Source organism: Camelina sativa, chromosome 7 (genome assembly GCF_030686135.1).
Source record: "Camelina sativa cultivar CO46 ecotype springtype chromosome 7, ASM3068613v1".
Lineage (NCBI taxonomy): Eukaryota > Viridiplantae > Streptophyta > Magnoliopsida > Brassicales > Brassicaceae > Camelina > Camelina sativa.
The window spans coordinates 31274426-31298383 of NC_141886.1; the positions used below are offsets into that span (position 1 = coordinate 31274426).

General features: G+C 37.2%; 6 protein-coding genes and 2 pseudogenes across 13 annotated transcripts; 4 read left to right on the top strand and 4 right to left on the bottom strand.

Moving 5' to 3' along the window:
• The first annotated feature begins 434 nt into the window (after positions 1 to 434).
• LOC104703361 (zinc finger protein 1 pseudogene) lies at positions 435 to 1392 on the top strand (annotated as a pseudogene). Its single transcript, XR_015562584.1, has one exon. The product of XR_015562584.1 is annotated as a zinc finger protein 1 pseudogene (transcript).
• Positions 1393 to 3182: 1790 nt separating this feature from the next.
• LOC104703362 (uncharacterized protein At2g39795, mitochondrial) lies at positions 3183 to 4805 on the bottom strand. The gene is made up of 3 exons (XM_087459767.1): positions 4428 to 4805; positions 3715 to 4037; positions 3183 to 3615 (listed from the first exon to the last, which is right to left on the bottom strand). Exons 1-3 carry the CDS (start codon positions 4671 to 4673, stop codon positions 3453 to 3455), a joined length of 732 nt encoding a protein of 243 aa, XP_087315893.1. The 5' UTR covers positions 4674 to 4805; the 3' UTR covers positions 3183 to 3452.
• Positions 4806 to 5038: 233 nt separating this feature from the next.
• On the top strand, positions 5039 to 7968 carry LOC104703364 (uncharacterized; annotated as a pseudogene). Its single transcript, XR_015562581.1, has 4 exons — positions 5039 to 6292; positions 6409 to 6814; positions 7248 to 7346; positions 7605 to 7968. The product of XR_015562581.1 is annotated as an uncharacterized LOC104703364 (transcript).
• Positions 7969 to 8385: 417 nt separating this feature from the next.
• LOC104703365 (uncharacterized) lies at positions 8386 to 10159 on the bottom strand. Its single transcript, XM_010419370.3, has 4 exons — positions 9667 to 10159; positions 9185 to 9234; positions 9029 to 9081; positions 8386 to 8863 (listed from the first exon to the last, which is right to left on the bottom strand). Exons 1-4 carry the CDS (start codon positions 9927 to 9929, stop codon positions 8594 to 8596), a joined length of 636 nt encoding a protein of 211 aa, XP_010417672.1. The 5' UTR covers positions 9930 to 10159; the 3' UTR covers positions 8386 to 8593.
• An 859-nt stretch (positions 10160 to 11018) lies between these two features.
• On the top strand, positions 11019 to 12960 carry LOC104703366 (deSI-like protein At4g17486). 2 transcript variants are annotated; one of them, XM_010419373.3, is made up of 3 exons: positions 11019 to 11670; positions 11894 to 12181; positions 12533 to 12960. In XM_010419373.3, exons 1-3 carry the CDS (start codon positions 11538 to 11540, stop codon positions 12796 to 12798), a joined length of 687 nt encoding a protein of 228 aa, XP_010417675.1. In that variant the 5' UTR covers positions 11019 to 11537; the 3' UTR covers positions 12799 to 12960. The 2 variants fall into 2 exon arrangements, with proteins under 2 accessions (XP_010417675.1, XP_010417673.1); XM_010419371.3 differs by having other exon boundaries at positions 11048 to 11670; positions 11894 to 12193.
• A 59-nt stretch (positions 12961 to 13019) lies between these two features.
• Positions 13020 to 15531, bottom strand: LOC104705095 (uncharacterized). 3 transcript variants are annotated; one of them, XM_087459834.1, is made up of 10 exons: positions 15177 to 15531; positions 14962 to 15047; positions 14662 to 14755; positions 14415 to 14489; positions 14293 to 14329; positions 14122 to 14205; positions 13948 to 14008; positions 13719 to 13825; positions 13570 to 13635; positions 13020 to 13485 (listed from the first exon to the last, which is right to left on the bottom strand). In XM_087459834.1, the coding sequence occupies exons 3-10, from the start codon at positions 14721 to 14723 to the stop codon at positions 13390 to 13392; spliced, it is 588 nt and encodes a 195-aa protein (XP_087315960.1). In that variant the 5' UTR covers positions 14724 to 14755; positions 14962 to 15047; positions 15177 to 15531; the 3' UTR covers positions 13020 to 13389. The 3 variants fall into 3 exon arrangements, with proteins under 3 accessions (XP_087315960.1, XP_087315962.1, XP_087315961.1); XM_087459836.1 differs by having other exon boundaries at positions 15183 to 15336; XM_087459835.1 differs by having other exon boundaries at positions 15180 to 15332.
• A 25-nt stretch (positions 15532 to 15556) lies between these two features.
• LOC104703367 (nuclear pore complex protein NUP96) lies at positions 15557 to 20619 on the bottom strand. Its single transcript, XM_010419374.3, has 6 exons — positions 20266 to 20619; positions 17103 to 19639; positions 16890 to 17013; positions 16626 to 16774; positions 16329 to 16426; positions 15557 to 15964 (listed from the first exon to the last, which is right to left on the bottom strand). Exons 1-6 carry the CDS (start codon positions 20288 to 20290, stop codon positions 15760 to 15762), a joined length of 3138 nt encoding a protein of 1045 aa, XP_010417676.2. The 5' UTR covers positions 20291 to 20619; the 3' UTR covers positions 15557 to 15759.
• A 90-nt stretch (positions 20620 to 20709) lies between these two features.
• Positions 20710 to 23947, top strand: LOC104703368 (protein RAE1). Of its 3 annotated transcripts, none has more exons than XM_010419375.3 (12): positions 20710 to 20881; positions 20992 to 21073; positions 21498 to 21584; positions 21751 to 21828; positions 21925 to 22118; positions 22232 to 22373; positions 22607 to 22687; positions 22922 to 23050; positions 23160 to 23237; positions 23331 to 23402; positions 23549 to 23629; positions 23727 to 23947. In XM_010419375.3, the coding sequence occupies exons 2-12, from the start codon at positions 21017 to 21019 to the stop codon at positions 23772 to 23774; spliced, it is 1047 nt and encodes a 348-aa protein (XP_010417677.1). In that variant the 5' UTR covers positions 20710 to 20881; positions 20992 to 21016; the 3' UTR covers positions 23775 to 23947. The 3 variants fall into 3 exon arrangements, with proteins under 3 accessions (XP_010417677.1, XP_087315957.1, XP_087315956.1); XM_087459831.1 differs by having other exon boundaries at positions 20716 to 20881; positions 21498 to 21658; XM_087459830.1 differs by having other exon boundaries at positions 20716 to 20881; positions 21498 to 21623.
• Positions 23948 to 23958: the final 11 nt, after the last annotated feature.

Genomic DNA, 23958 nt, shown 5'->3' on the forward strand with positions numbered 1-23958 from the left:
TAAACGTCTCACCTAAACCCTATATAAAGGAACTACATACGTATAAATATTCCTAATCCCAATAAAACGTTTGTATAATTAATGAAATAGGATATTATCATATAAGTATAACGAAGAGAACAAAAAAAAAGGTGACAACAAAGACAAACTCATTTGATTAAGATAGAGCTACTTATAGCATTCATTACAATAGTATAACATGATATCATGAACACTCATTATATGTGTTCCCAAATAAATCAATAATTCATATAATTACGACATTAATTTTCTCCTTTTTTTCAAGTGTCCACTACTATACAGTTACATGTGTGGGCTCTGTAGCTCTAGGTCAGATTGCACACATCAAAAGTGTCCTTTTTTCTTTAAACATCATTCAATTTGAAAAAGGTCACATGTCCGTCCAATTCCATAAATAGAACTCACACTTCACTTCCCACGACCACATCAGTTCACATCTATATCAATTTTTACTTTTTTTTTTTACTTTCATCCCCTTTATATATTCTCTCTGGGCTATATACACAGAATATACATGGATTCGTCAATCAAAGGAGAGCAAGAAATGTTAAAAATGAAGAAACAAGGTCATCAAGATCTTGAGTTGGGTTTGACCTTTTTGCCACGTGGAACGAACTCATCAGAGCTCAATCTCATTGATTCTTTCAAAACCAGCTCATCATCGACTTCTCATCATCATCATCAGCAGCAGCAGCAGCAAGAACATTTGACAGATCGGAGAGTGTTTTCATGCAATTATTGTCAAAGAAAGTTCTATAGCTCACAAGCACTAGGCGGCCACCAAAACGCTCATAAACGCGAGCGCACCTTAGCCAAACGTGGACAGTACTACAAGATGACTCTCTCATCTTCGCCTTCTTCAGCGTTTGCGTTTGGCCACGGTTCAGTCAGCAGATTCGCAAGCATGGCATCGTTACCACTACATGGCTCGGCGAATAACAGGTCAACCTTAGGGATTCGAGCTCATTCAACGATCCATAAACCCTTCTTAGGAAGACAAACAACGAGTTTAAGTCATGTTTTTAAACAGAGCATCCACCAGAAACCGACCATCGGAACGATGTTGCCGGATAAATTTCACCTTGAAGTCGCCGGCGGTAATAACCGTAACGTGATTGCTGCTAAGTTGGAGAGAACCGAACATTTCAAGAGCACTAAAGAAGATCATAATCAGTTCAAGAAGATTGACTTGACTCTTAAGCTATGAGAGCTCTTAATTGTCATCTTCTTTTTAGTCTTCATTATATCATAACTTTTTCTTTTTATTATTCTCGTCTTTGTTTGATATAATGATTGACGGCAGGGTGTATTAGAGTTTCACTAATTAAGTTGTACTTTATTATATGTTTTATTAATACCTTGTTGGTGCAATTCCATTTTTGAGGTCTATTTTAAGTCCATGTAGTACAATACTAAAAACTATAAAAATGGACAATGGAGAAAATGTTAGGTCCTCCACGTATGCTTTGTGGTACTTATTATAATCACAATGTGGACGTCACTTATATCTTCTTTACTTCTTAACATGATATTACATTTTCACAGAAAACAATGCCATTAAATTAAAGTGAAATGAACTCCACAAAATAATATGATGAATATATATATCCAAAAATGATGGAAGTACATAATTATTGTGGGATATAGGCGTTAAGAGAAGCAAAATATGTCCTACGTTATACGCATTATTGCCCACTAGATTATCACCGATTTATTAGGCGTGAACTGACTTTAGTCAATCAATATCAAGATATTTCTTTCTGTGTAAATCATGTCTAGTCTTTTTCTCCTAACAAATATGTTTAAAAAATCATTTATGGTCTACTACTCTAGTGGATGATTATACAGTATAAAATGAAAAAATAAACAAGATTTAAATTTTTCTTAAGGGGAAAAAATATTATAGAGTGGATAGAATGTGATTATCGAAGTGAGGTCCTACCTGTAGTTAAAAGAAATAGACATTAATCTAACAAAGTAACAAGTGAAAGAGTTCCTCGTCAGAGGTTGTGGTTTTTCTCGCCATGTGACACTATTAAAGTTAAATATTGATGGTACTTTTTAATCTAATCTTGTCAAGTCGCTTTTCTTATTTCACATTAATTTTTCACCATTGCTAAATTATTTTTGACAACTTTAGCGTTATTAAATTGACTCGAATAGAAATAGAACTCAGAAAAACATATCTATTGTTGATTATATTTATAATTATTAGTTATTACATGTGTGTTACTTTTACACACTTCACGATTTCTAGTTTTTGTAATGATATGTGACCATGTGGGTGAGAGCCTGAGAGGGTTCTATTAGTGAAAATTCTAATTATTATCTAGGATTTAGTGAATTATAACCCAAAGATTCTGTGACATGTGCTTTGGGTAGGTCCGTATCAAGTTGATGTTTACATTGAAGTTATAATAATTAATATAATGCTAATCATTGCAGTTAACAATCCATATTTTCCACAAATCAAGATGTTAACGATGCGGGAATCATGTTGTTATGCACCAATCACCATAATTACCTCACTAATCCCCCATATAAATCCTAATGCGTCACATTTATTAAGATTTTGATGGAGATACCAAAATCATATATCACAGTGGAAAATATCCAAAATTCATATAGATAATGACGTTTTTATTTTACATACACTGAAGTCTATTAGATGTTAATTGACCATTCATCATCATTTTATTTTTCATCAGAGACAAAATAGACCAAAATACAGAATCAAATGAACAAAAACTCCAAACTTATATTATTACTTCAGATAGATAAACAAAATCAGTAACAAACCTATTAAAATCAACCTTCACTGTATTTTTTCTCAATATCTTTTTTCAAAAAACAAAAACCGGAATTAAACACTTCTAATCCTAGTAGTCCATATTCGAAGTCTAATCCATAGAACTGAGATTAGTAGAAAGTCTTCACTAATTAATTATGTGGATTCAGCTGGCTTGTCCCTTTTAACTTCTGGTGTTTCACACTGTAAATCCACAGTTCCCACACTATGGAATTAAAATTAAAAAGTTGCTCCTCTGTTAAGGAACATTAGAATTGATTTGGAAGTCACCAATGCAGACAAAAGTGTTAGATAGCAAGTTCCTAAGGGGGGGGGGGGGGGGGGGAGAAAAAGTTACCCGAGAAGTCAATCATTTTACAAACTTAACTAAGGCACTTTCAATTTCCATTGCTGGTAAGACACATGTAGCAAACATGTGACATGTATTGCTGAAATGATGTGACCAATCTAGGGTAATTATTACACAATCTGCAAGCTCAAAACCAAACAAACAATTTTTTTTGCAAATGAATTTATTGAAAGATATCCAAATCAAAGAGAGTCATAGTGACATACACAACGGCCAGTGCATTCTTTGGAACCAAACAGTGGAAAATCGAAGACTCTTGCTGCAGGCTGATGTCTATTTTTGCTCAACATAAGATTTAACGCTCTCCATCCATCTAACGTACTCACCTTTACCTTTGTTCTTCATATACTGATGCAAGAAAACAGCAAGCTCGTCGCTTACACCTCTTTCCTCTAAAAATTGATAAAGAGCGTCTTGAAGCTGATCATCCAATTCCCTGTAATAACCAATATAGGCAAAGAAAACAACTTCACCTTTATTCACAGTAATCTTATATCACATTTTTAAATCCAAGAAAAGGAGCAAGTCAACGTACTCAAACTCTGGTCCACCATAGGAAGACGGTGAACTCTTGATGGCTTTACGAATACAGAGCTTGGATATCTCTATGGTATCCGGCCAAGCAGAACACATGATCTCTAAAGCTTCACCAGTACCACCCTTAGAGATGTTGACAATGAAAGTGATGTGAAGAATATATTCAGGTTCAGTGCTAGTAGATTTTGAAGTCGGAACTGATCTATCAAACATGGTTGCTTCAATCTTGATGTCTTCTTTCTCCCCAAATATCCTCTTCATGCTAATCCACTGCTCTCCAGGCCGTTCATCCACAGTGAATGGTCCAAAACTGTTGGGAGGCTGCAAATTTTGTACAAGCAAAGTGCTCTAATTATCCAATGTAGCCAGCAGAAATAGAGGAGCCAAAGTTCATGGTCAATAAGGCGAACTAGAAAGTCTATCATTTGTCACTAGCTAACATATGTGTTTATAAGAGCTTCCCAAAACAGAGAGGCCAATTCAGAGACGTGAACATTTTCTTCATTATTGATCTAATAGCATACAAATAGTATCAAGCTAAGTTTGGCAGATCAACATTGATATGATTCCCAAGCAAGAAAAGTTCAATTGATAAATAACACTAATCCAAAATCAGATTCCAAGAAGGCTTAAAGTATCTATCTAGCTTTAACGTATTGACCAAAAACCAGAAAAAGAAAGAAGAAGGAAAAGGATTCAATCATAGAATACCAGAAGAGGAGGCGAGTGATCGAGTTCGTAATCAATCTCATTACGGATTAGTCTCAAAATGTTGCCCTCGAAAGCTGATCTCTGCATTTCTGACACGTAACTCCCCGAGCTCAGACATTTGCGGCTGATCAAAAATATTGGATTTTGATTCGTGGGCAAACCAATTCTAGGGCTCCTCCGGTAAGAAATTGAAGGAGACGAATTAGAAAAGAGTGTTCTTCGCAGACATCTGACGAAGCGAGCCATTTGACACTTGACAGAGATGAATCGTATAGCAAAGTTTTAGGGTTTAACACATTAAGATGTTTCCATCGTACGGCTGATCGTGCGTTCGATTTTTATTTTTTTCTTTTGGATCTAAACTAATCTACACCGTTCAAATTGAGATCAATACATAATTATATAATTTTTCAGGTTAAAATCTTTTGTTTTTTTTTTACACTATGATTATATCTGATCAAAACTATATGTTAAAAATAAAAATCTTTTTAAACCATAGAAAAAGAAAATGGAATTGAAAAGTAATTTTATTTATTTGGCGGCAGTTGTGATTATTTCTACCGCCTATCAGATGTTCGTCTTCTAGGTCTTACAGTTTTGCGAAGAGAGTCGTTTTTTTTTTTTTTTTTTTTTGAATGTGTGAGTAAAAGAGAAAAAAAGTCTTATTCTTTGAAGAATCAATGGCGACGGAGTACGAGCGGAAGAGATTGGAGAACATAAGACGGAACGATGAGATGATGGCGGCTCTCAATGTCCGTGCCAAAGCTTCTTCTTTTCTCTCCGCCGCAACCGCATCCAAACGCTCTGGAGACGATATTAGTAAATCATTTAAGATGAAGAAGGAGAAGAAGCCCAAACCTGAAACACCCGTCGTCGTTCGACAGTCACTACGCACCAGAGGATTGAACCCTGATTCCGGTGGCTTACCCAATGGCTTCTCTGATTATCGTACACACAACTCACTGTCTTCTTCTAGTAAGCAATCGCCACGTTTATTGGCTCCTCTGCCCTTCGATTCCGCCTATGAAGGTGATGATGCTTCCTATAACCATTTGGTTGATACTCTTTTGGGTATTACTACTGCCAGTACTAGTAGAGGTAATTTGGTTAAGGGAGAAATTGGATCTGTTAAGGATGAGAACGAGTCTTCTTCTTCTACGGTGAGGACTAGGACTAGGGGTAGTTCTGTCAAAAAGGAAGAGCCAGATGATGATTCCTTCTTCAGTAATTGTGTTAAGGATGAGAACGAGTCTTCTTCTATGGTGAGGACTAGGAGTACTTCTCGTGCATCTAAAGTTTCTGTTAAAAAGGAAGAGCCATATGATGATTCCTTCTTCAGTAATTGTGTTAAGGATGAGAACGAGTCTTCTTCTATGGTGAGGACTAGGAGTACTTCTCGTGCATCTAAAGTTTCTGTTAAAAAGGAAGAGCCATATGATGATTCCTTCTTCAGTAATTGTGTTAAGGATGAGAACGAGTCTTCTTCTATGGTGAGGACTAGGAGTACTTCTCGTGCATCTAAAGTTTCTGTTAAAAAGGAAGAGCCATATGATGATTCCTTCTTCAGTGATTGTGTTAAGGATGAATTTTGTTTTCCGGTTAAGTCTGAGAAGATTGAGTTTGATCATGATTTGTTGAGTTTAGAACCGCGTAATGTAGCCCGTGTTGTGCCTGGGAGGATTTTTTCTGTCGAGTTCTTACCTTGCGAGAATGTGAAGATGATCGCTGCTGGTGACAAACTTGGGAATGTTGGTTTTTGGAATTTGGATTGTGAGAGCGAGGAAGATGGTGATGGGATATATCTATTCACCCCTCACTCAGCACCGGTGTCATCTATTGTGTTTCAGCAAAACTCTTTATCAAGGGTAAGTTTCAATTTAAGGACACTTGTCTTTATATTTAGTTTTCTGTTTGAAACTTTGATTGGAGAAAAGTTATCTCTTCTTTTAGTCATTTTAGTTCGTTGGTGCATTCATGACAGGTTATTACCAGCTGCTATGGTGGTCTCATCCGGTTGATGGATGTCGAGAAGTCGGTTTTTGATTTGGTTTATTCCACGGACGAACCTATATATTCACTCTCGCAGAGACCAAATGATGAGCAAAGCTTATACTTTGGTGAGGATTGTGGAATGTTCAATATATGGGACCTCCGAGCAGGAAAATCAGTTTTCCATTGGGAGTTACATGAACACAGGATTAACTCTGTAGACTTCAACCCGCAAAATCCCCATATTATGGCTACAAGCTCCTCAGATGGAACTGCTTGCCTCTGGGACTTGAGAAGCATGGGAGCCCAAAAACCGAAAACATTGTCTACTGTAAATCATTCTAAGGCTGTGCACTCTGCTTATTTCTCACCTTCTGGCCTTCACTTGCAACTACAAGGTATCTCTTGTCAATTTTTTCCTCACTATGTTCAATACATAATACATTCCATTAAGAACAACAAATATTAGTTTAGCTAATAATCTCTTTGATTTAAGAAAACACCTCAGATGTTGTTTGAAACATAAATGTGAAGAAATTAAGTAAAGATATGATGTCGTGATGGTTTTGAATAACATTACTGCCCTGAAGGAAATAAGCATGCAAATTACTCTAACCCAGCAAGAAATCAATCATGATGGTCACTCTGCTTTAGTATGTACAAGTTTTACCTACTGAGATAAGAGTAAACATGCATAGAGTCAGTGAAGTTGATTTTTATAATGTAGCTCTTTGACATTTTTCTTTTACTGTATCGGTAACATGTGGAATGCTAGTGGCCTACTTGTATCTTTGGGCCTGCTAAACTCTCTCAGCTTTGTTTTCCTTGTAGTTGTGACAACAATGTTGGTATTCTAAGTGGCCGCAATTTCGAGGATACTTCGATGATATATCACAAAAATAGCAGTTTAAGGAATATCTGCAATTTCAGGTATGCTCCAGTATCTTGTACCTTAATAAACCTCCAAGTAGTTCATGTACACTTTTTTCTTGATGCACTTGTGTTCTGACCAAAATAATCACTGCACACAACTAATTGTTACAATTTTTTCACTGTTCCTATGACCACCAATACATTTTGTTCCACTTTGTATGAGAAATGAAAAAAAGTAGGCATTGCTTTCTTCTGTCTGTAAAACCAAAAAAAAAAATGAAATTGAAGCTGGTAATAATATTATGATGATTGCAGGGGAGTGTGGGGGTGGGATGATTCATGTATAATAATCGGAAATATGTCAAAAGGAATTGATGTGATCTCTCCAGAACGAAGGCGAATAGCGATATCACTGCAAAGCCCTCTCATGAAATCTATTCCAAGCAGAATTAATTGCCATCCTCTCAATGTCGGGACGCTTGCAGGATCCACAGCTGGAGGACAGGTCTATGTTTGGACAGCAAACTAACTAGGCATAATATTACCATTTTCAATTATCACAAGGTCTTACAAAATGTATAAAAGACTTGAGAATTGAGGTTCTTATTTAAAATGTAGTAGCTTCTTGGGTTTTGGATGGGAGGTTTATTTGTTTCCAAAACAATCTCTTTTTATCGTCTCTCTTTCAGCTCCATTCGTGAGACTTGGTTGCTGCAAGTCTTTTAAAAAATGATGCTTTTCTTTTTGGCAAAATTTTGAAATGAAATATGTATCTGAATACATAAGTAAGAAGAGAAAAGTCTCAACGTTTTTCTGATAACACAAATGTCATATCAGTAGTGCCGTTGTAATAACACAAATCTTGATATGGGTCAGGCAAATAAGTTGATGCTTCACCTGCTCTGATGTTTTCTCTCTAGCCTAGTTAATTACTGCATCGGTAAAATGTGAAATGCTAGTGGTTGCCTACTTAACTAAGTTAACTTGGACAACAAATTAGCATACTTAACCAATTTCAACTAGCATGATGTGTTCTTTTGTTTTCTTCTGTCGTATAGAAACGGAAGCAGTTTTTCTTTTCTTGCTGTCTTATAGCTTAAACGTAAATCCTTGAGATCTATATTAATTCTCGAAGCGATTCAATAATTAAAAAAAAAAAAGCGAAATCAGAGAATTGCATCAACTACTGTATAAGTTCCAAAAGCATAATAACCCACAAAAGGGTACATCCTTGTTCATCTACAACCTAAGTTTCCCTTCTAATCATCTCAATGAGGTCCATCACCTGGTTTCTCTATACATTATTACCCTTGTGTTCTTTTTTCTGGTTTTGACTCTTCTTTTGGGGAGAGTTTGGTGGGTTGATCTTCTTGGGTTTTGGTTGGAGCATTCCCTGAAGGTTTTTTTGCTTCCAAAACAATATCTTTGATTGTCTCTTCGATTTTTCCAAGTCTCTCTTTCATCTCCATTAGCTCGTCGTGAGACTTGGTTGCTGCTTCTTTTGCTAACGCCTTTTGTTCAGCTTCTTCTTTCTCTTTCTTTTCTTCTTCTTTCCGTTTCTTCTCTCCAAGTTCCTGAGAATAATATCATGGGGCATATGTTCGTTCAGAGGATATATAATAGGCAGCTTTGGCCAGAATGAACATGGTGAGGCAAACACTAACAACAAATGACTCAAATCTCTATAAAGAAAGACCCATCTATCCGTTTAATAGTAATGAACAAGATGGATAACTCACAGCGTCCATGATCTTCATTTTACGGCGAGCATATTGAGCAACCAGATACACAGCTGTTACAAGAATCAATAGCCAACACTGAGAGAATCTTTGACAGAAACAGCATTGAACTGAAGAATTAAGAGAGAAAAATGTGAAGAGAGTAAACTGCAATACCTACAGATGGCAAGCAGACGATGATGAATTGAACCACATGCCAATCAAACCTAACACAAAAAAAGCAAAAATCCAAATGAGGACTTACACTACAAGAACTCAACTTATAGTAAAAACAAGAGAGATAGATTCAGAAAGTCAAAGAGATAATAGCAGCAGACATTGAGAACCAGTGTTGAGTGATCTCTCCCCTAATTGTTTTCAGCCTAAAGAAGCTCACATTCTACAATTCAGAGGTTCTAACATTCATCATTACTCTTTGCCTAAAAATTTACTTTAACATCTATATGGTAAAGTGGCAATACAAAAAAGAGAGGGTCTTTCTATGATTTAAAGGCTCATAGAAGCAAGAATCAAACCCCATCATATAAAACTTCTGATAAACTAAACAAAAAGGGACAAGATCAATGAAAAAAGAAACGAAGAGTATGAAGCAAAAACCCTCTTAAAATCTTATCTCGGGCATAACTGTTAAAAATTACCCAAATTTATTGGTCTCGGGTGGTTCAGTGAACAAGATCTTGGCAGCGGTCACGAAATCGAGCTTATCGAGTTTCTTATACGTCTCATCGTAGCGAGAAACAACACTAGTTTCAGTCTCGTTTTGATGAGCAACTCTAGATTCCCTCGTCTTCTCGAGTTTGTTCCCAGCACCATTCTCTCCTTTTGTGCAGAGACGTCGGATCCCGTAAAGCTTCAACCGGGTCGAGAGTCCGACCCACGAGCCTCCCCTGCCGCGAATCATTATCCTGGATCTCTCTCCCGGCGGTACACATGAGCGTGCGTTTCAAAACGCAGTCTTTTTTTGATCGAGGAGGCTAGTGGTGGGTTTCCGCGATAACCGAAACCGGACCGGTCTCGGGTTTATTAATTGGTTCGATCAATTCAGTTTTCAATTTAATGGTTCAGACAAACGAATTAATTAAAGACTCTCATCTGTCAATTTGTGTTGATTACAAAACCAAACCAAAGGGTAGTAAGTTCAATCAAAAATGTCGTATCTTTGTCAACAAATTTTTGTTACCTTTTATTTTCAGTGGTCTCTTTCAGTTTGCCTCTTCTTTTTCCAGCTCTGGAGACGAATTTGTGAGAGCTACGATGTCGACCTCTCTCTTTTTTTTTTTCTTTTCCATTTTTAATTAGTTACAATTATTATTATTTTATATGCTAGGGAAGCATTTTAATTTGAGTTTTAACCAAGGCAAAATTAGTGGCAGGCCTCTAATTATTTCTTATTTTCAAAATAGAAAGTTGAACTTTTCATACAACTCGAACATCTTTTTTAAGTTCTTATATAGTCTTTACAACATCTTGCACATTATTATATAGTTTTCAAAAATAATATATATATATATATATATATATAGTTTTAATAAGCTGATTTAAATAGAGAATATACGCCAAATGATCGATTATAATATTGTTGTCGACACTAGGTTCAATAAGCAAACATAGATCCATAATTAGTGTAATTTTTTCCCCCACAAAATTTATTTTCCGCAAAGAAAAAAAATCAGTTTATTGTACAATTTCACTTTACATTTTGCACCTTAATTAGTCGCACCACTTTTTCACACATATTAATTAAAAATTTTAAGGTCTATTGAAAAAAGAAAAAGGGTGGTCTTCTTGAGACAAAAAAAAAAAGTTGAGACAAAGATAAGGAATATTGAAGCTTTATTTTTGGACCCCATAATAAACTGTAAATTATTAAAGCAATATACCGCCAATATTAATTTAAAAAGTAAGTCTAGGCATATTTATAATTCATTGGCTTTGTTGTAACTGAGATATTAGCCGTATTGTTGTTATTCGTCGGTAATGAAGAAAATATATAAATATATGTTAAGTGAAAATAAAAGCAATTATCAAAAAGACAAAATTGTTTTATGGGAAGTAGAGTAGGTAATTTGTTTATTCAAGATTCAAGAACTACTAGTAAGTAGTAATTAATTAATAACTCATTATCTTCCTTAAATCTATTTAATCGAAAAGGGAAAAAAAAGACAGTAGTGAGTAGAGTAGTATATAATTGACATCGGAAATCTCAAAGGCCAAGTCGTTTTGGTTGGCATTTTTGTGTAATTATGAAAAAAGGTTAAATAAATTCTCATCAACTCAACTCAACTCAACTCAGACCGTTTTTTAATTATTATAGAGGAAGAACGACGAACCAGTCAGTCATCTTCTATCGGAAAAAGCTTCCGTCCGGCCGATTTCTGACGCCGGCAATACTCTCTCTCTCCTCTGTCTCTTTTTTTGTTTCTTCTTTCGGTGGTCAAATGAGTGAGGAAGATCTTTAGTTGTAAAGAGAGGGGAGGAGGGGGAAGAGAATTTGAAAGGAAAAAGGATAATGCTTTGCCGGAAAAACTCAAGCTTTGTGGATAGAGGAAATGTTCCGGTTTATCTCAACGTTTACGATCTAACTCCCTTTAATGGCTATGCTTACTGGCTCGGTCTTGGCGTTTACCATTCTGGTGTTGAAGGTTTGTCTCTTTTTTCTTTTTCTTTTTTTTTTGTTTCTTGGATTTTCTTGAATTTGTTTTCTCCGGATGTTCATGTTTTAGATCTAAATTAGGACTAGTTGTCGTAGATTATATCATACTATTAGATCGGATTTTTCTAGGGGATAGAACTATAGATATTGAAAATAAAGTCATAGAACTATAGATATATATTGAATTTAGTTTCATTTGTTGTGGTGTATAGTTCATGGTATAGAGTATGCATTTGGAGCTCATGAATATCCAAGCACTGGGATTTTCGAAGGGGAACCAAAACAATGTGAAGGCTTTACGTTTAGGAAATCGATTCTGATTGGTAAAACGGATCTTGGTCCTTTGGAAGTGAGAGCTACTATGGAACAACTTGCTGACAAGTACAAGGGGAGTTCTTACAATCTCATCACCAAGAACTGCAACCATTTCTGCGACGAGACTTGTATTAAGTTGACTGGGAATCCAATCCCTAGTTGGGTTAATCGCCTTGCAAGAATCGGTAAAATCTCTGGTAACTTTCCCTCTTTCTTTAGCATTTTTTTTTAATTGGTTGAGGTTAGAGAGAGACTGAATCAAGTAGTTATGTTTGCAAATGGGTGCCATTGAGTATTAGCATCACTATATAATGTAAAATGGGTTTAGCTTATTTCTTCTCGGGGTTGGCTTGGAAGATTCCATCTTTATGCTTGAGTGCCAAAGTTCAGCTTCTGAGTTTATTGATATGTACGTTTTATGATCGATAAGAACAGCTACTGACTTGGGTTTGGCTTAAAGTTTGCATTTTTGGACAGGACTCTGTTTCTTCTGTGTTCTGAAGTTCTTCTGAATGGTTGTGTGTTGGTTAATTCAGGGTTCATGTGCAACTGTGTGCTTCCTGCGACCATAAACGCGACCAGGCTTGGAAACAACAGAATCAATCAAGACAAATCATGTGAAGCAGAAACTGAGAAGAAGAAACTGACGAGTGCATCAAGCAGAGAAGAGGGGTCTACGATTGCTACTCCTTCGTCGTCGTCTTCGTCTCCTTCAGTTCAAGTTCGCGGTCGAAGCAGGAAAAGGCGTCCTCGTCCTCTGCAACCTTCATCGCCATTGATTCTCGGATCTTCCTCCGTTTGACTATATAAATAAAAGAATATGGCTTTTGTTGTGTTATTAAAAGAATCCATTTTTGATCTCTCAACTAGAGAGAGAGACCACTCTGTTTTATTCTCCCTTTTATTTCGAGTGTGCGCTTTGTAATCTTGTTAATATGCAAATCTTATTTACATTTTCGTTTCAGTTTTTGGATATTATTTTTACACATTTATATATCAAATCAGATCTCAGTCAATCAGAAATAACAAAGTAAAGAATATATTCCCACTTTCGACAAAACAAAAAGTTAATGATGAAAAGCAGACACTGGTGGCTTTTTAGAACATGAGCCAAATCAATTACAACACCAAAGCTTAGGATAAGAGCAGAATATTTAAATGTTGACTCATACAGTAGTATATCACAAGCATTGCTCTCTGTCCATGGCTGGTAACAATAATTCAAATTTAAAGTATGTAGTTTGCTTGTGGTTTTGAAGCTAAAATACAAATGTACTTGAGATCAGTTCAGCTTGACAATGGCACTAACACTCCAATTGTTCCTGTGAACCAAAATGAAGCAGAGATGGACAAGATGGACAAGTGAGAAGTTAAAAAGCATATGCATATGTTTTCAGGCTTGTTTTTCGCGCATCCACTCAAAAAAATTGTCGAGAATCAATGGCCATGCAAGTTCTGGATTGTAGTTGGACATGTCTGGGAAACTTATCTGCAATGTAAAAAATATGCAGATTTTAGATGCAAAAGAATGGTTGGTTGAAGGAGGAAATGCAGAAATATGGAAGGTACGTACCTCATTGCAGAACCGATAAAACCCCAACCACTGGTCCATGTTAATGACTTTGTAATCATTTTGGATCTGTTCACAATTGGGATGACAATTGCTCAACACTTAAAAAACGGATATGAGAGATATTTTGAAGATAAAAAAGTGATCCAAACCTTGAGATAGTCGACAAAGTAGTCAACCTGGGCACGGAATGTTGAGCCTAAGACGATATCTAAGAGCTGACAAATCGTCTCAATGTCGATGCTCTTTTGTTTTTCCTCTGGATGGGATGATAGATAAATGATAATCATCAAAAAGGTCACACACAAGCATACTAAGCGAAAACATAAATCATCTTATTTATATGATCATGCATGCTGCAGTAAATTAGAATTAGATTACCTGTCAAACAATACCGAAATGCATAAACATAGAAATCTGCAAAATTTGACGGCCTCCTGACCTAAGAAAAGGTAAAAAAAGTAAGAAAGAAGGTTAACAAATTTTGATCATAGGACATAATAAAGAAGACATCAAGTAATGTGAAAACAAAAGATGAAGCATGAAAATGTGAACCTCTTTCTCGAGTTCTGGAAGGGCTTTCTTCAGTTTACTGATAGTGTCAGCCCTCATCGCCTTGAGTGCTCTTCTCCACTCCTCCTATTAGGGTTCAAAGCGAGTTAAAAATGTGTTCTATTCTCTTTGGTATAAGATAGAATCATGGAGGGGAGAACAATCCAAATATACCAGAGTGAAGTAACCCTGTTTCTCAGCCTTCATTTTCCTGTAACAAGCGAATTGTAAAGGTTCAATGCAACTGTGACCGGAACAATGCTAAACAATGATAGGGGGGTTGATAGATGAGTTACCAAGCAAGCATCAAGATCCTGACATCAGTATGAGGTACTTCCAGATTGGAGCAAAGTTCTTCAATTCCTTCAGGACTGTTCATGTACTAAGAGAAAAGTGTTAGGAACCTCTTCACAGAAATAGCTAAGTGCAAATGAGTGTCATACGAAAATCTTCAGATAGAATGTGACTCAGTGACTGATTGAGACAATATTGAATATTCGTTGGTAAAGCAAAAAAAAAAAAGAAAAAATAAGAAAGACTTACTCAATAATTTGGGAAGATGATCGATTGGCATAGTGATTAAACAAGTGATCTATGCGATCCATCCCTTTGGAGCTGGAGGACCCCTTACTCGAAGCTGAGAACCAACAACAACACATGTATATATTGTTACTTACTTACTCCTAGAGTAGAAGAAGAAATCACAAATTCTTATATATTGACCAAAAAGTGAAATTTTTTATACAGCAGATAACAACAGATAGTATTAGATATGGTAAAGAGAATTGCAATTCCGAAAGAATAAGTACATTAGAAAAGAAGAAGCTTAGGAGAGAAGAGTACCTGAGCGAAAGAGATCCGTGGCTGAAGATGATGTAAATGAACTGGGTTGACTCCGATTTCTTCAACTAAGGCGCAAAGTAGTAGTACTGTAAAAGAGAGCACACAACTTGAGGAGAGATTTCAATTTTCCAGACGAAAAAAAAAAATAATTTTTTTTTTTTTTAATTTGATGAATCCGAGAAAACAATTAAAGAATAGGAGAAGGAGGAAGGTACCACCACCAGCGAAGCGGAGGGAACCTTCAAGCTGAAGCAAATATTCGGAGACGACGCAAAAATTAGAGAAGACGACGACGAGACCACCTCTCAAAACTAGCTTAGCTTCGCTTACGTGTTTTTTTTTCTTTTCTTTTCTTCTCTCTATCTTATTATTATTATTACACACAGATTTTTTTTTTTTTTAAATGTGATAGTAATTCCTAATTCTTAAAATAACTTTATATATTTCCATTTTTTAAAAAACAAATATCTGTATTTACAAACAGGTTTAAGCAACGTATTGAAAACTTTTTTTTTTTTTTTTTGACAAAATTGAGTATAAAACTCTTACAAAGTATGCAATCCGTTTTTCGATTTCACAAGTGACAAAGAGAAACTAATTTAACATCTTTTTGTTATTTAACAAAATATTTATCAGATTTGCGTATTTGCCTTAAACAAACCAACACGACCAAATCAAAAATCATTCACGCTTCTAAGGCAGGAGGAACAGACGCAAGACAAAACCCACACTGAATCTGTCTCACAAACAGGTTAAAAAAAGACCCATCTTTAAGAGAATACTTGTCTCTGTTTTCCACTAAGCTGAGATTTGGCCGCTCTCTGACAGATATAGTGAAAATAGTGACACAGCATCTTGCAGATGCGTTGATCTCACATCTTCTGGCAATGGGGCATCGAAGGCTGTCTCAAAACAGCTTAGCTGAGTCTCTCGACTTGGATCCTTGCTTAGATCTGACAGAAGCATATCGCATATTTCCTCTCCCATCTTTGAATATGCCACTCTGTACCAGTCAAAAAAAACAGCTTTTTGCGTTTAAGTGTCTCTCTACTACTTGCAACCAAAATGCTACACAAGGTTTTATAGCATGAAAACATATTATGTGCCATATGTTTGACCCGTATCTGTCCACACAGCAAACTTGGGCTGTGTTGTCATCAGAAGCCAACTACTTAGTTTAGGAGCAATCACTATGGATGCCACCAATTTTAGAAGGCACCCATCCAGAATTTCTCCCTTACGTCTTATTTTCTAGGTTATGATAACTTATTTATGTAAGAAGAGGTCGTATCCTATATGGAATGATCTAAATTCTATACAAACGCGTGGAACCAAGTAGGGTCATGCAAGTCATATAAGGTACTTACCTAGCTTCAACTGGTAATCTGTCACCCCAAACAGCCAATGATTCGTTTAAACGACCGACAAAACTTCTGCAAGACTCGTTTTTGCTCTCAAGGGGTTCCTGTGGAAGCAAAGGAGTTATCTTGTTTGTATCATTCATACAAGTGTTTACATATCAAGAAAATAAGACTCTTATGCCCATGATCATAGGATTGTAAGTTCCAGTGTTTAAAGCAATCTGGTTGAGTATCAGTGCAAGAAATGATATATCAGCACAATCAAAGGTTGAGCAATTTAAAAGCTAGGGGAGTTACACATACCAGTTCTACCATCGTATCAGCATCTTCTTGCAATGAACTCTTAAGTAAATAAAATGACATGTATACCCCGGCACCCAAATCCCAGTTTTCAATCTCAGATTTGCGATCATCCATTGAAGTAGCAATTCTCCATATTTCTGAATGGTTAGCTGCATTTATTTAAGATAAAATAAAGCACTCCAGATAGATCCTTCTTACACTACACCGGAATCATATTCTAATTGAACAGTTGGGTCTGAAAATATGGAAAGTGAAGGAGCTTACCTGACAAAAATAATGAATGGGAAACTGACGTCATAAAAATGGAATGAGCTCTTTGCCAGTTTGCACATTCAATAAAGTGGTCAAGAGCCTTTATGAAATCTCCATGGTAATTGTAGTAAACTGCCTGCAACATAATAAAATAATTCAGCAATCAGCAACCACTAGTACCTTTAGCAGAAGCAAAAAAGAAGAGTGTTTATATAGTGTCCTTACCAGAGCTTCGTGCATCCATTCAGATGGGATACCCAAGTCCTTGATAAATTGCCGTTGTGATTCCACAGAACTCCAAATTTCACAGAATTGAAACAGGATTTCCCGAATGACAATGACGTGTAGATATGGTTGATCTTCACGGAAGGGTATGTGAAGGACAACGTAGATAGCCCAATGACAAAGGCCCTGAGAGAGAAGCTGTGCAACAAATCCCATATCGAGAGTGTGAAGATCATCTGAAGTGAAAGCTCCAACTGCTTCTAGGATTCCTCGATGGTGCCAGATCATATGATAGTCAAGTGGATCGTCAGTTGAAGAGAATGCACTGAACATAGTCTTCAGGAAATCAATTTCTTCCTCCTCTTTGCTGTGCAGAAGCATAAGATAATACAAAAGGTCAGAACGCTTCTTGTTGCTTACAAACCCATCTGCAGGTCCTTCGTCAATATATATCGGGACGGGCCACGGGGCTTTTGCCTGATCTAGTAGGAGTTGATAATTTCTGAAGATGACAGGTAATGAACTGTCGGGAGGTAGATGATGCCACATTAACAACCCTAGGAATCTCTTCCAGTCAATTTTAAAATCTTGTAATGCATCATGGATATTACCAGCAAGCAATTCGTAAAGCTTAATTCTCTCCTTCTCGATGTAACTAAAATCTAGCCCATTCCTTCTCCAAAGGTGAAGCTGCTGCAAGATATCATTGCGGTTTACAGTTGATCCACCAGCCTGGCTCAATAAACAAGCAAGTCTAACATCTCCCTTAGATATGGCAAGTTCCACTGCTGAATCAAGCTCTCGTCCAGTCAAAAGAAAGAATAAGTGCTCCAGGTAGCCAGAACCATTTAGATCACTCACATCTTCTTGTACACGGTGACTGACACTTTCTTGGAGCCAATAACTAAATTCTGCTCTTCGGATAACTGGAAGAGCTTCTGTATTAACTTCTGCAGAATCTTCCTTCACATCTTGCATCATGTCTTCCTCATTATCAGAAGCTGCATAATTCAACGTTTCAGTACTCTGCCTGTCAGAAAAGAGAACTTTTATGAGTTCCCACACCATGACTTGGTGCATCGAATACAGCTTTGCAGATCTTGACAACCCAGAAACCTCCAGCTGTTTCTCGATTACACCAATATAGTGTCGGCAGATATCTGAAAGAACTACACGATCAGTGACCACTCTCTGAAGTTTAAGACTGAAAGAGCCAAACGTAACTTCTTCTTCGTCATGATCCAATGCCTTGTGGAGACTTAAGGGAGCCTCGAATGCAGAATCAATAAGTTCTTTCTGAACATTTTCCTTTCTATCCCAAACCACTTTGTCAATTGCTATCTTTTCTTTATTGACCACAGAGGACAATACCATCTGAGAACTGGAGCTACATATTGGCTTACCAGTGTGAAAAAGGACGCCATTTGGTCCCCAACCTGCTCGGAAAGACCTTCCCATAAACAATGCTGCATCCACAACATTTCGAGAATAGTTATCAGATAATGGCGTTACATGGCTGATGTCTAGCTCGAAACCTCCCATTTTCGACTTTTTCACTGCCAGATTCTTATTTTGTTGGACCATCAGGATACTACCAGGGGGGCTTTTATCATTACCAGGGTTATACTCCAGTAAAGCAAGCGGAGTTTTCCGCAAGACTGGTGGAGTATCTTGATGACTATTTCTTTGAGAAATTTTCTGTGAAGGTCTTACATGTTGTTTCGTCAAGGATGCCATATGATGAGAAGTTTGCTCTCTAAAATCATCAGCTTCGTTTAGATCTTCACTAGGAAACATCAGCATTCTCATTTCTTTCATCTTTCTAGGATCAAGTCCTAGATGAGCAGGAAGAGAGTGAGAAAGCTCTGGCTCGGAAGTTTCCATCTGATGTTCTTCAACAATGTCAGCTACCTTGTCCCCATCCAGTCCTACGGGATCTCCCAAACCTGGGGCATCATCCATAGCAATATCTTCTGCCTCATCATCACTCAACCCAAATCTGCTGAAATGAGGAACCAAAAATTTCCATAAACCATTATCTGGATCAAATGAGATGAAAGTTGCCCCTTGTCTTTCAGCGCTCTGTTTTAATTTATAAGCAATATGGTCAACTTGCAATTTCCCCAAAGTTGTTAGATTTGGTATGTTTACGATCAGAGTCACCTCAGCAGCCTTGTTAAGTCCCTCGCCAACAACTGGCTTAGAGCTCTCATCATCATAAACAATCACCTCGTGCCTTTGAAACTTAACTATCTGATCCAGGTCTAACCTTCTAACATCTGTATTCCCAAGAAACTTTATATAACCGTAACCAATCCTACCAATTGTGAAATCAGGAACCCTGCTGCAATAACCAGGGTTCTCAATTTCTCGCTCAACCAACTCCAACATGCATGGCTTCAAGAAGTAGTCAGGCGAATTTAACATAGGCAATGAATCAATGATCTCTTTGGAATGTTCACTTAGGGCAGTAACTCCACCTACGGAGATCCTTCTTTTCTTTTGCGAGTCCAAATTTCCAGCCATCCATGAAGTCTCTGTCAACATAGAATTTTGGGAAGTAAGATACAAGAACTTAAGAGAATGAAGTCCAACTTTTCAACATCAGATGACACAAGTTAACGCACACGACATGCTTAAACTTGAGTTGTCAAAGTCAAATAAAAACCTAGCAGAGAATAATTATCAACAGGATAGACTACCGCAACCAGTATTTATCTGATAAGAGTGTAAGTCAGAAACAATTTCTAATTCACCTAAATCAAGCAAAACGACCAAATATATTCGAAATGCACCTTCGAAATACAATGAATCAACAGTAGAACAGAACAAATGAGAATCGATTTATCTAAACATGTTGGACAGGCCAAGTTTGTGAAGTGTTCTGTGAATCAATCCAGTAAAACAAAAACCCATGAATACACAGACTCAAACATCAGAAACACATACACAGGCCAATAAGGCTTATACAGTAGATGTTAAAAATCAATAAACCTCATTGTACTGGTAAGCATCAGTGTCACTATTCTACCATCGTCAACCTAGATTTTTGTCAAAACTGAAAAGACGAACATGATTCTGTCGCTGAACGATATGCATCAATAGCTCACACAAGCTTCACACAAGGATAGTTCAACGCAAAGAAGATTTTTTCAAGACAAACCTCGAAATGGTTGAACAGAAGTCATGATTGACGGAAGCAGAGATACAAACACCGAAGCAAAGCGACAGTCTAGGGTTTCCTACTACCGCTAACTTCCCGCTTTATGTAACGAATCCAATACTAAGGCGACGCTAACTAACGGCGGGCGACGATGATCGGATGAAAATCTAAAAACCGTTCAGATTCGCCTAAATTTTCTTCTTCTACAGAATGAACTGAAGTGGTCGGAGTAATTAGCCGCCGCAGAGAAAGAGAGGGAAAGCTCTCAGAATGTGTGAGATCTGCCAGATTGGGTTTAAGGATCCGTTTAAAGACCCGACCCGGCCTGAAACACTTCCTAGTTAATAAGAACTAAATAGTCAGATATTGGGCCATCGTAAGGCCCAATAAATAGGCCCAACAATGGCTTTCCTTTTTTTCCAGTCCCAGCGCTTTTCCTATTCTAATCCCAGCGTCCGTTTAACGCTTCGCCGGACGTCAATGTGACGCAGAGACTTTTATAAATACTTGTCGCTCGCCCCATTCTCTCTTCCGACTAACTTCGTTTTCCCTCCTCTTCTGCTCACCGGAAAAGACTAACTCTCCGACGGACCTTCCTCTCTCTCTTTCTCTCTAGGTTTGTTTCTTTTATTCTCTCGTTCGATTCGATTTCCCATTCTCATAAATCTTGTAGAGAAGCATTACTTATTATGTGATTTTGTCTCCTGTAATGGAACTTTTTAACAGTTATTCCGACCTCGGGCTCGCGATAATGGCTACTTTTGGTGCGGCCGCTAACGCAAACAGTAACCCTAACAAATCCTACGAGGTATTTTCTTTTCTATTTCTCTTGGTTTCTATGGCGGTTGATTATTTTGCTTGTCGAGGTTTTTGTATTTAGGGTGTGGGTCGGTCTGATTCATGAGATCACTTGTAATCCCTACGTGTCTTTGCTTTGGGGTGTTCGCTTTAGGGTTTTAAGATCCTTCGTTTTAGTCTTGACTGAATCTTGCCGTCAGTGTTCTAGGGTTTTACGGCTGAGATTTTCTGATTTCAGTTGTTGTGAGATTCGACTATAATGTATCTAACTAATGATTTAGAAAGCTAAAATTGAAGTGTCTTCTTCTGGGAAGGGGTTAAACTTCCTTGTTAAACGTTTACTTGTGATGGTTGCAGTGTATCTGGCTTATTTTTTAAAGCTCGTCTTCCTGTTTGTAGTATAAATTTCACATAAGATATTCGTTTTCCTGCAGGTTACTCCGTCACCAGGGGACTCTATTTCGAGCTTAAGTTTTAGTCCAAGAGCGGATATACTCGTGGCCACTTCATGGGACAATCATGTTTTTTCTTAATTCTTTGGCTCCTTTGTTTTTCCACTTGTTAGTTCTAATACTCTTGTTGAACACATGTCTTAGTTAAGTTTCTTGGACTTTTTCATGTTCACCCACTGAAATCTGGACATGTATATATGCGTTGTAACATGTGAGTTTGCTTCTTCTATTGCAGGTGAGGTGTTGGGAGATATCCCGTAGTGGCACCTCTATAGCCAGTGCTCCGAAAGCATCAATATCGCATGATCAGCCGGTAATATGTTATTGCTTTCTATCTTCTTCTCTTGCTTTCTTTTCTTTTAGATTTTTGAATCTGATGACTTTATGTTTTCGTTTTCTTGTGATGAAGGTTCTATGTTCTGCTTGGAAAGATGATGGAACCACAGTCTTCAGCGGTGGATGTGATAAGCAAGCTAAAATGTGGCCCTTGTTGTCTGGTGGTCAACCTGTAACTGTTGCTATGCATGAGGGTCCTATCGTAGCTATGGCTTGGATCCCCGGAATGAACCTTCTCGCAACTGGAAGTTGGGATAGAACTTTGAAGTAAGAATGATTGTTCAATATATATTATGACAAAATGTAGCAAATGATAGAATGTTGACTGATTAATTTATATTGTGCCATATATCTAATGAAGTATATTGGTTTGCCTACAGATATTGGGACACAAGACAGCAAAACCCTGTGCATACCCAACAACTTCCAGATAAATGTTATGCATTGTCTGTAAAGCATCCTCTGATGGTTGTCGGAACTGCCGATAGAAATCTGATAGTCTTCAACTTGCAAAATCCTCAGGTAAGAATTTTTCCTTGTTGCTCCATACTATAACTTGCGCTTGAGAGTTTCTGAGTGCTATGAATACTGTGAATCTCGTATGGTTTCGGGAATTCATTTTCTATTTAGCATCAACATTTTGGAAAAGTTATAGATGTCCAAATGCTATCTTACAAAGAATAGGTCTCTCTGTCTTCTGACTCATGAACAGGCTTTCACCGTTATATTAACAGTTTCTCTTATGTAAATTGTAGACTGAGTTCAAGAGAATCCAATCCCCACTAAAGTACCAGACGAGGTGTGTTACTGCCTTCCCTGATCAGCAAGGATTCTTGGTAAGTCTTCTTATATAGTTTTTATTGTGTTTTGGTTGATTAAAGGTCAGAGGAATTAGCTTGTTCGTTAGATGCTAACATATATTTAATCTCGTGAAAGTTGTATAGGTTTTTTCTAGTAAACAATAGAGTATTTGATATTTGTTGTTGTTTTACAAGTCACATCTTCAATTCCTATCTAGATCACAAAAAGTGTTAAACATGAAAATTAACCAGACCCAATGCGCTCTGTAGGTTGGTTCAATTGAGGGACGGGTTGGTGTCCATCATCTGGATGATTCTCAACAGACCAAAAACTTTACATTCAAATGCCACAGAGATGGGAACGAGATATATTCTGTGAACTCTCTGAATTTCCACCCGGTAAGCTTTATGGCTCTGTTGTTATACTCTTGTGTAGTCTTAAGCCTTGAGCACAATGGTTGAGGGTCTGAGTGATGAAATTGATTGTTTGAGTTGTTGTGTATTTAAGGTACATGGAACTTTTGCTACTGCTGGCTCTGATGGTGCTTTCAATTTCTGGGACAAGGATAGTAAACAAAGACTCAAGGTATGTTCACGTTGCATCTGTACTTTTGATTGAATTTCTTCTTTGTCTATGTAACATCTAATAGTTGTGTATCTTGTTCTCCACAATTGTCAGGCCATGGCGAGGTGCAATCAGCCAATTCCTTGCAGTTCGTTCAACCATGATGGCTCGATATATGCATATGCGGTATGATATAAATCTTGTTTGGTTTCACTTTATTTGTTATCTGCAAAATTGAAATGGTCTTTTTTACTTAAGAGACTAGAAAACCATCATGGGCTTGCAAAACATTGAGAAGATATATAATGAAAGAATTCAAACGTGTATTGTAGGCTTGCTATGACTGGAGCAAAGGTGCAGAGAATCACAACCCGGCAACTGCAAAAAGCAGCATATTCTTGCACCTGCCACAGGTTTGTTGGTCAATCCTAATAGTTATATTATGTTTTCCAAAACATTAGTCTGCTGTATTTTTAACCGATGGAATTGTTTTTTGAATGAATATTGCAGGAAAACGAGGTGAAGGCGAAGCCAAGAGTTGCAACTGGCAGAAAATGAGATGTCGCTTAGACTTTGCTTAGTCGGATTTGTGATTTTGTTTAGCTTCTATAATTCGTTGGACGTTGTTGTCTAATACTTAGTTGATGACACTTAGCATATAGTCTTGTCTAAAGTAAAATTTTCCGATGTTTTGACTTTGGCTCAAATATGGAACCCTCTTATTTCACTCATCATATCTCAT

What these genes read in the sequence shown, in the direction of transcription:
- LOC104703362 (XM_087459767.1), bottom strand. Translation starts at nt 4,673, where the DNA reads ATGGCTCGCTTCGTCAGATGTCTGCGAAGAACACTCTTTTCTAATTCG. An exon ending in ATCACTCGCCTCCTCTTCTG is followed by an intron (nt 4,038 to 4,427) that starts GTATTCTATGAT and finishes CAAAATTTGCAG; the next exon opens with CCTCCCAACAGTTTTGGACC. An exon ending in TATGGTGGACCAGAGTTTGA is followed by an intron (nt 3,616 to 3,714) that starts GTACGTTGACTT and finishes TGGTTATTACAG; the next exon opens with GGAATTGGATGATCAGCTTC.
- LOC104703365 (XM_010419370.3), bottom strand. Translation starts at nt 9,929, where the DNA reads ATGATTCGCGGCAGGGGAGGCTCGTGGGTCGGACTCTCGACCCGGTTG. An exon ending in CCCGAGACCAATAAATTTGG is followed by an intron (nt 9,235 to 9,666) that starts GTAATTTTTAAC and finishes TTTTTGTGTTAG; the next exon opens with GTTTGATTGGCATGTGGTTC. An exon ending in CGTCTGCTTGCCATCTGTAG is followed by an intron (nt 9,082 to 9,184) that starts GTATTGCAGTTT and finishes TTCTTGTAACAG; the next exon opens with CTGTGTATCTGGTTGCTCAA.
- LOC104703366 (XM_010419371.3), top strand. Translation starts at nt 11,538, where the DNA reads ATGCTTTGCCGGAAAAACTCAAGCTTTGTGGATAGAGGAAATGTTCCG. An exon ending in TTACCATTCTGGTGTTGAAG is followed by an intron (nt 11,671 to 11,893) that starts GTTTGTCTCTTT and finishes TGTGGTGTATAG; the next exon opens with TTCATGGTATAGAGTATGCA. An exon ending in AAGAATCGGTAAAATCTCTG is followed by an intron (nt 12,194 to 12,532) that starts GTAACTTTCCCT and finishes TGGTTAATTCAG; the next exon opens with GGTTCATGTGCAACTGTGTG.
- LOC104705095 (XM_087459834.1), bottom strand. Translation starts at nt 14,723, where the DNA reads ATGGATCGCATAGATCACTTGTTTAATCACTATGCCAATCGATCATCT. An exon ending in TCATCTTCCCAAATTATTGA is followed by an intron (nt 14,490 to 14,661) that starts GTAAGTCTTTCT and finishes GTACATGAACAG; the next exon opens with TCCTGAAGGAATTGAAGAAC. An exon ending in TTCCAGAACTCGAGAAAGAG is followed by an intron (nt 14,009 to 14,121) that starts GTTCACATTTTC and finishes ACCTTTTCTTAG; the next exon opens with GTCAGGAGGCCGTCAAATTT.
- LOC104703367 (XM_010419374.3), bottom strand. Translation starts at nt 20,290, where the DNA reads ATGACTTCTGTTCAACCATTTCGAG. An exon ending in AATGGATGCACGAAGCTCTG is followed by an intron (nt 17,014 to 17,102) that starts GTAAGGACACTA and finishes ATTATGTTGCAG; the next exon opens with GCAGTTTACTACAATTACCA. An exon ending in AGATTACCAGTTGAAGCTAG is followed by an intron (nt 15,965 to 16,328) that starts GTAAGTACCTTA and finishes TGACTGGTACAG; the next exon opens with AGTGGCATATTCAAAGATGG.
- LOC104703368 (XM_010419375.3), top strand. Translation starts at nt 21,017, where the DNA reads ATGGCTACTTTTGGTGCGGCCGCTAACGCAAACAGTAACCCTAACAAA. An exon ending in ACCCTAACAAATCCTACGAG is followed by an intron (nt 21,074 to 21,497) that starts GTATTTTCTTTT and finishes GTTTTCCTGCAG; the next exon opens with GTTACTCCGTCACCAGGGGA. An exon ending in ACTCTCTGAATTTCCACCCG is followed by an intron (nt 23,051 to 23,159) that starts GTAAGCTTTATG and finishes TGTGTATTTAAG; the next exon opens with GTACATGGAACTTTTGCTAC.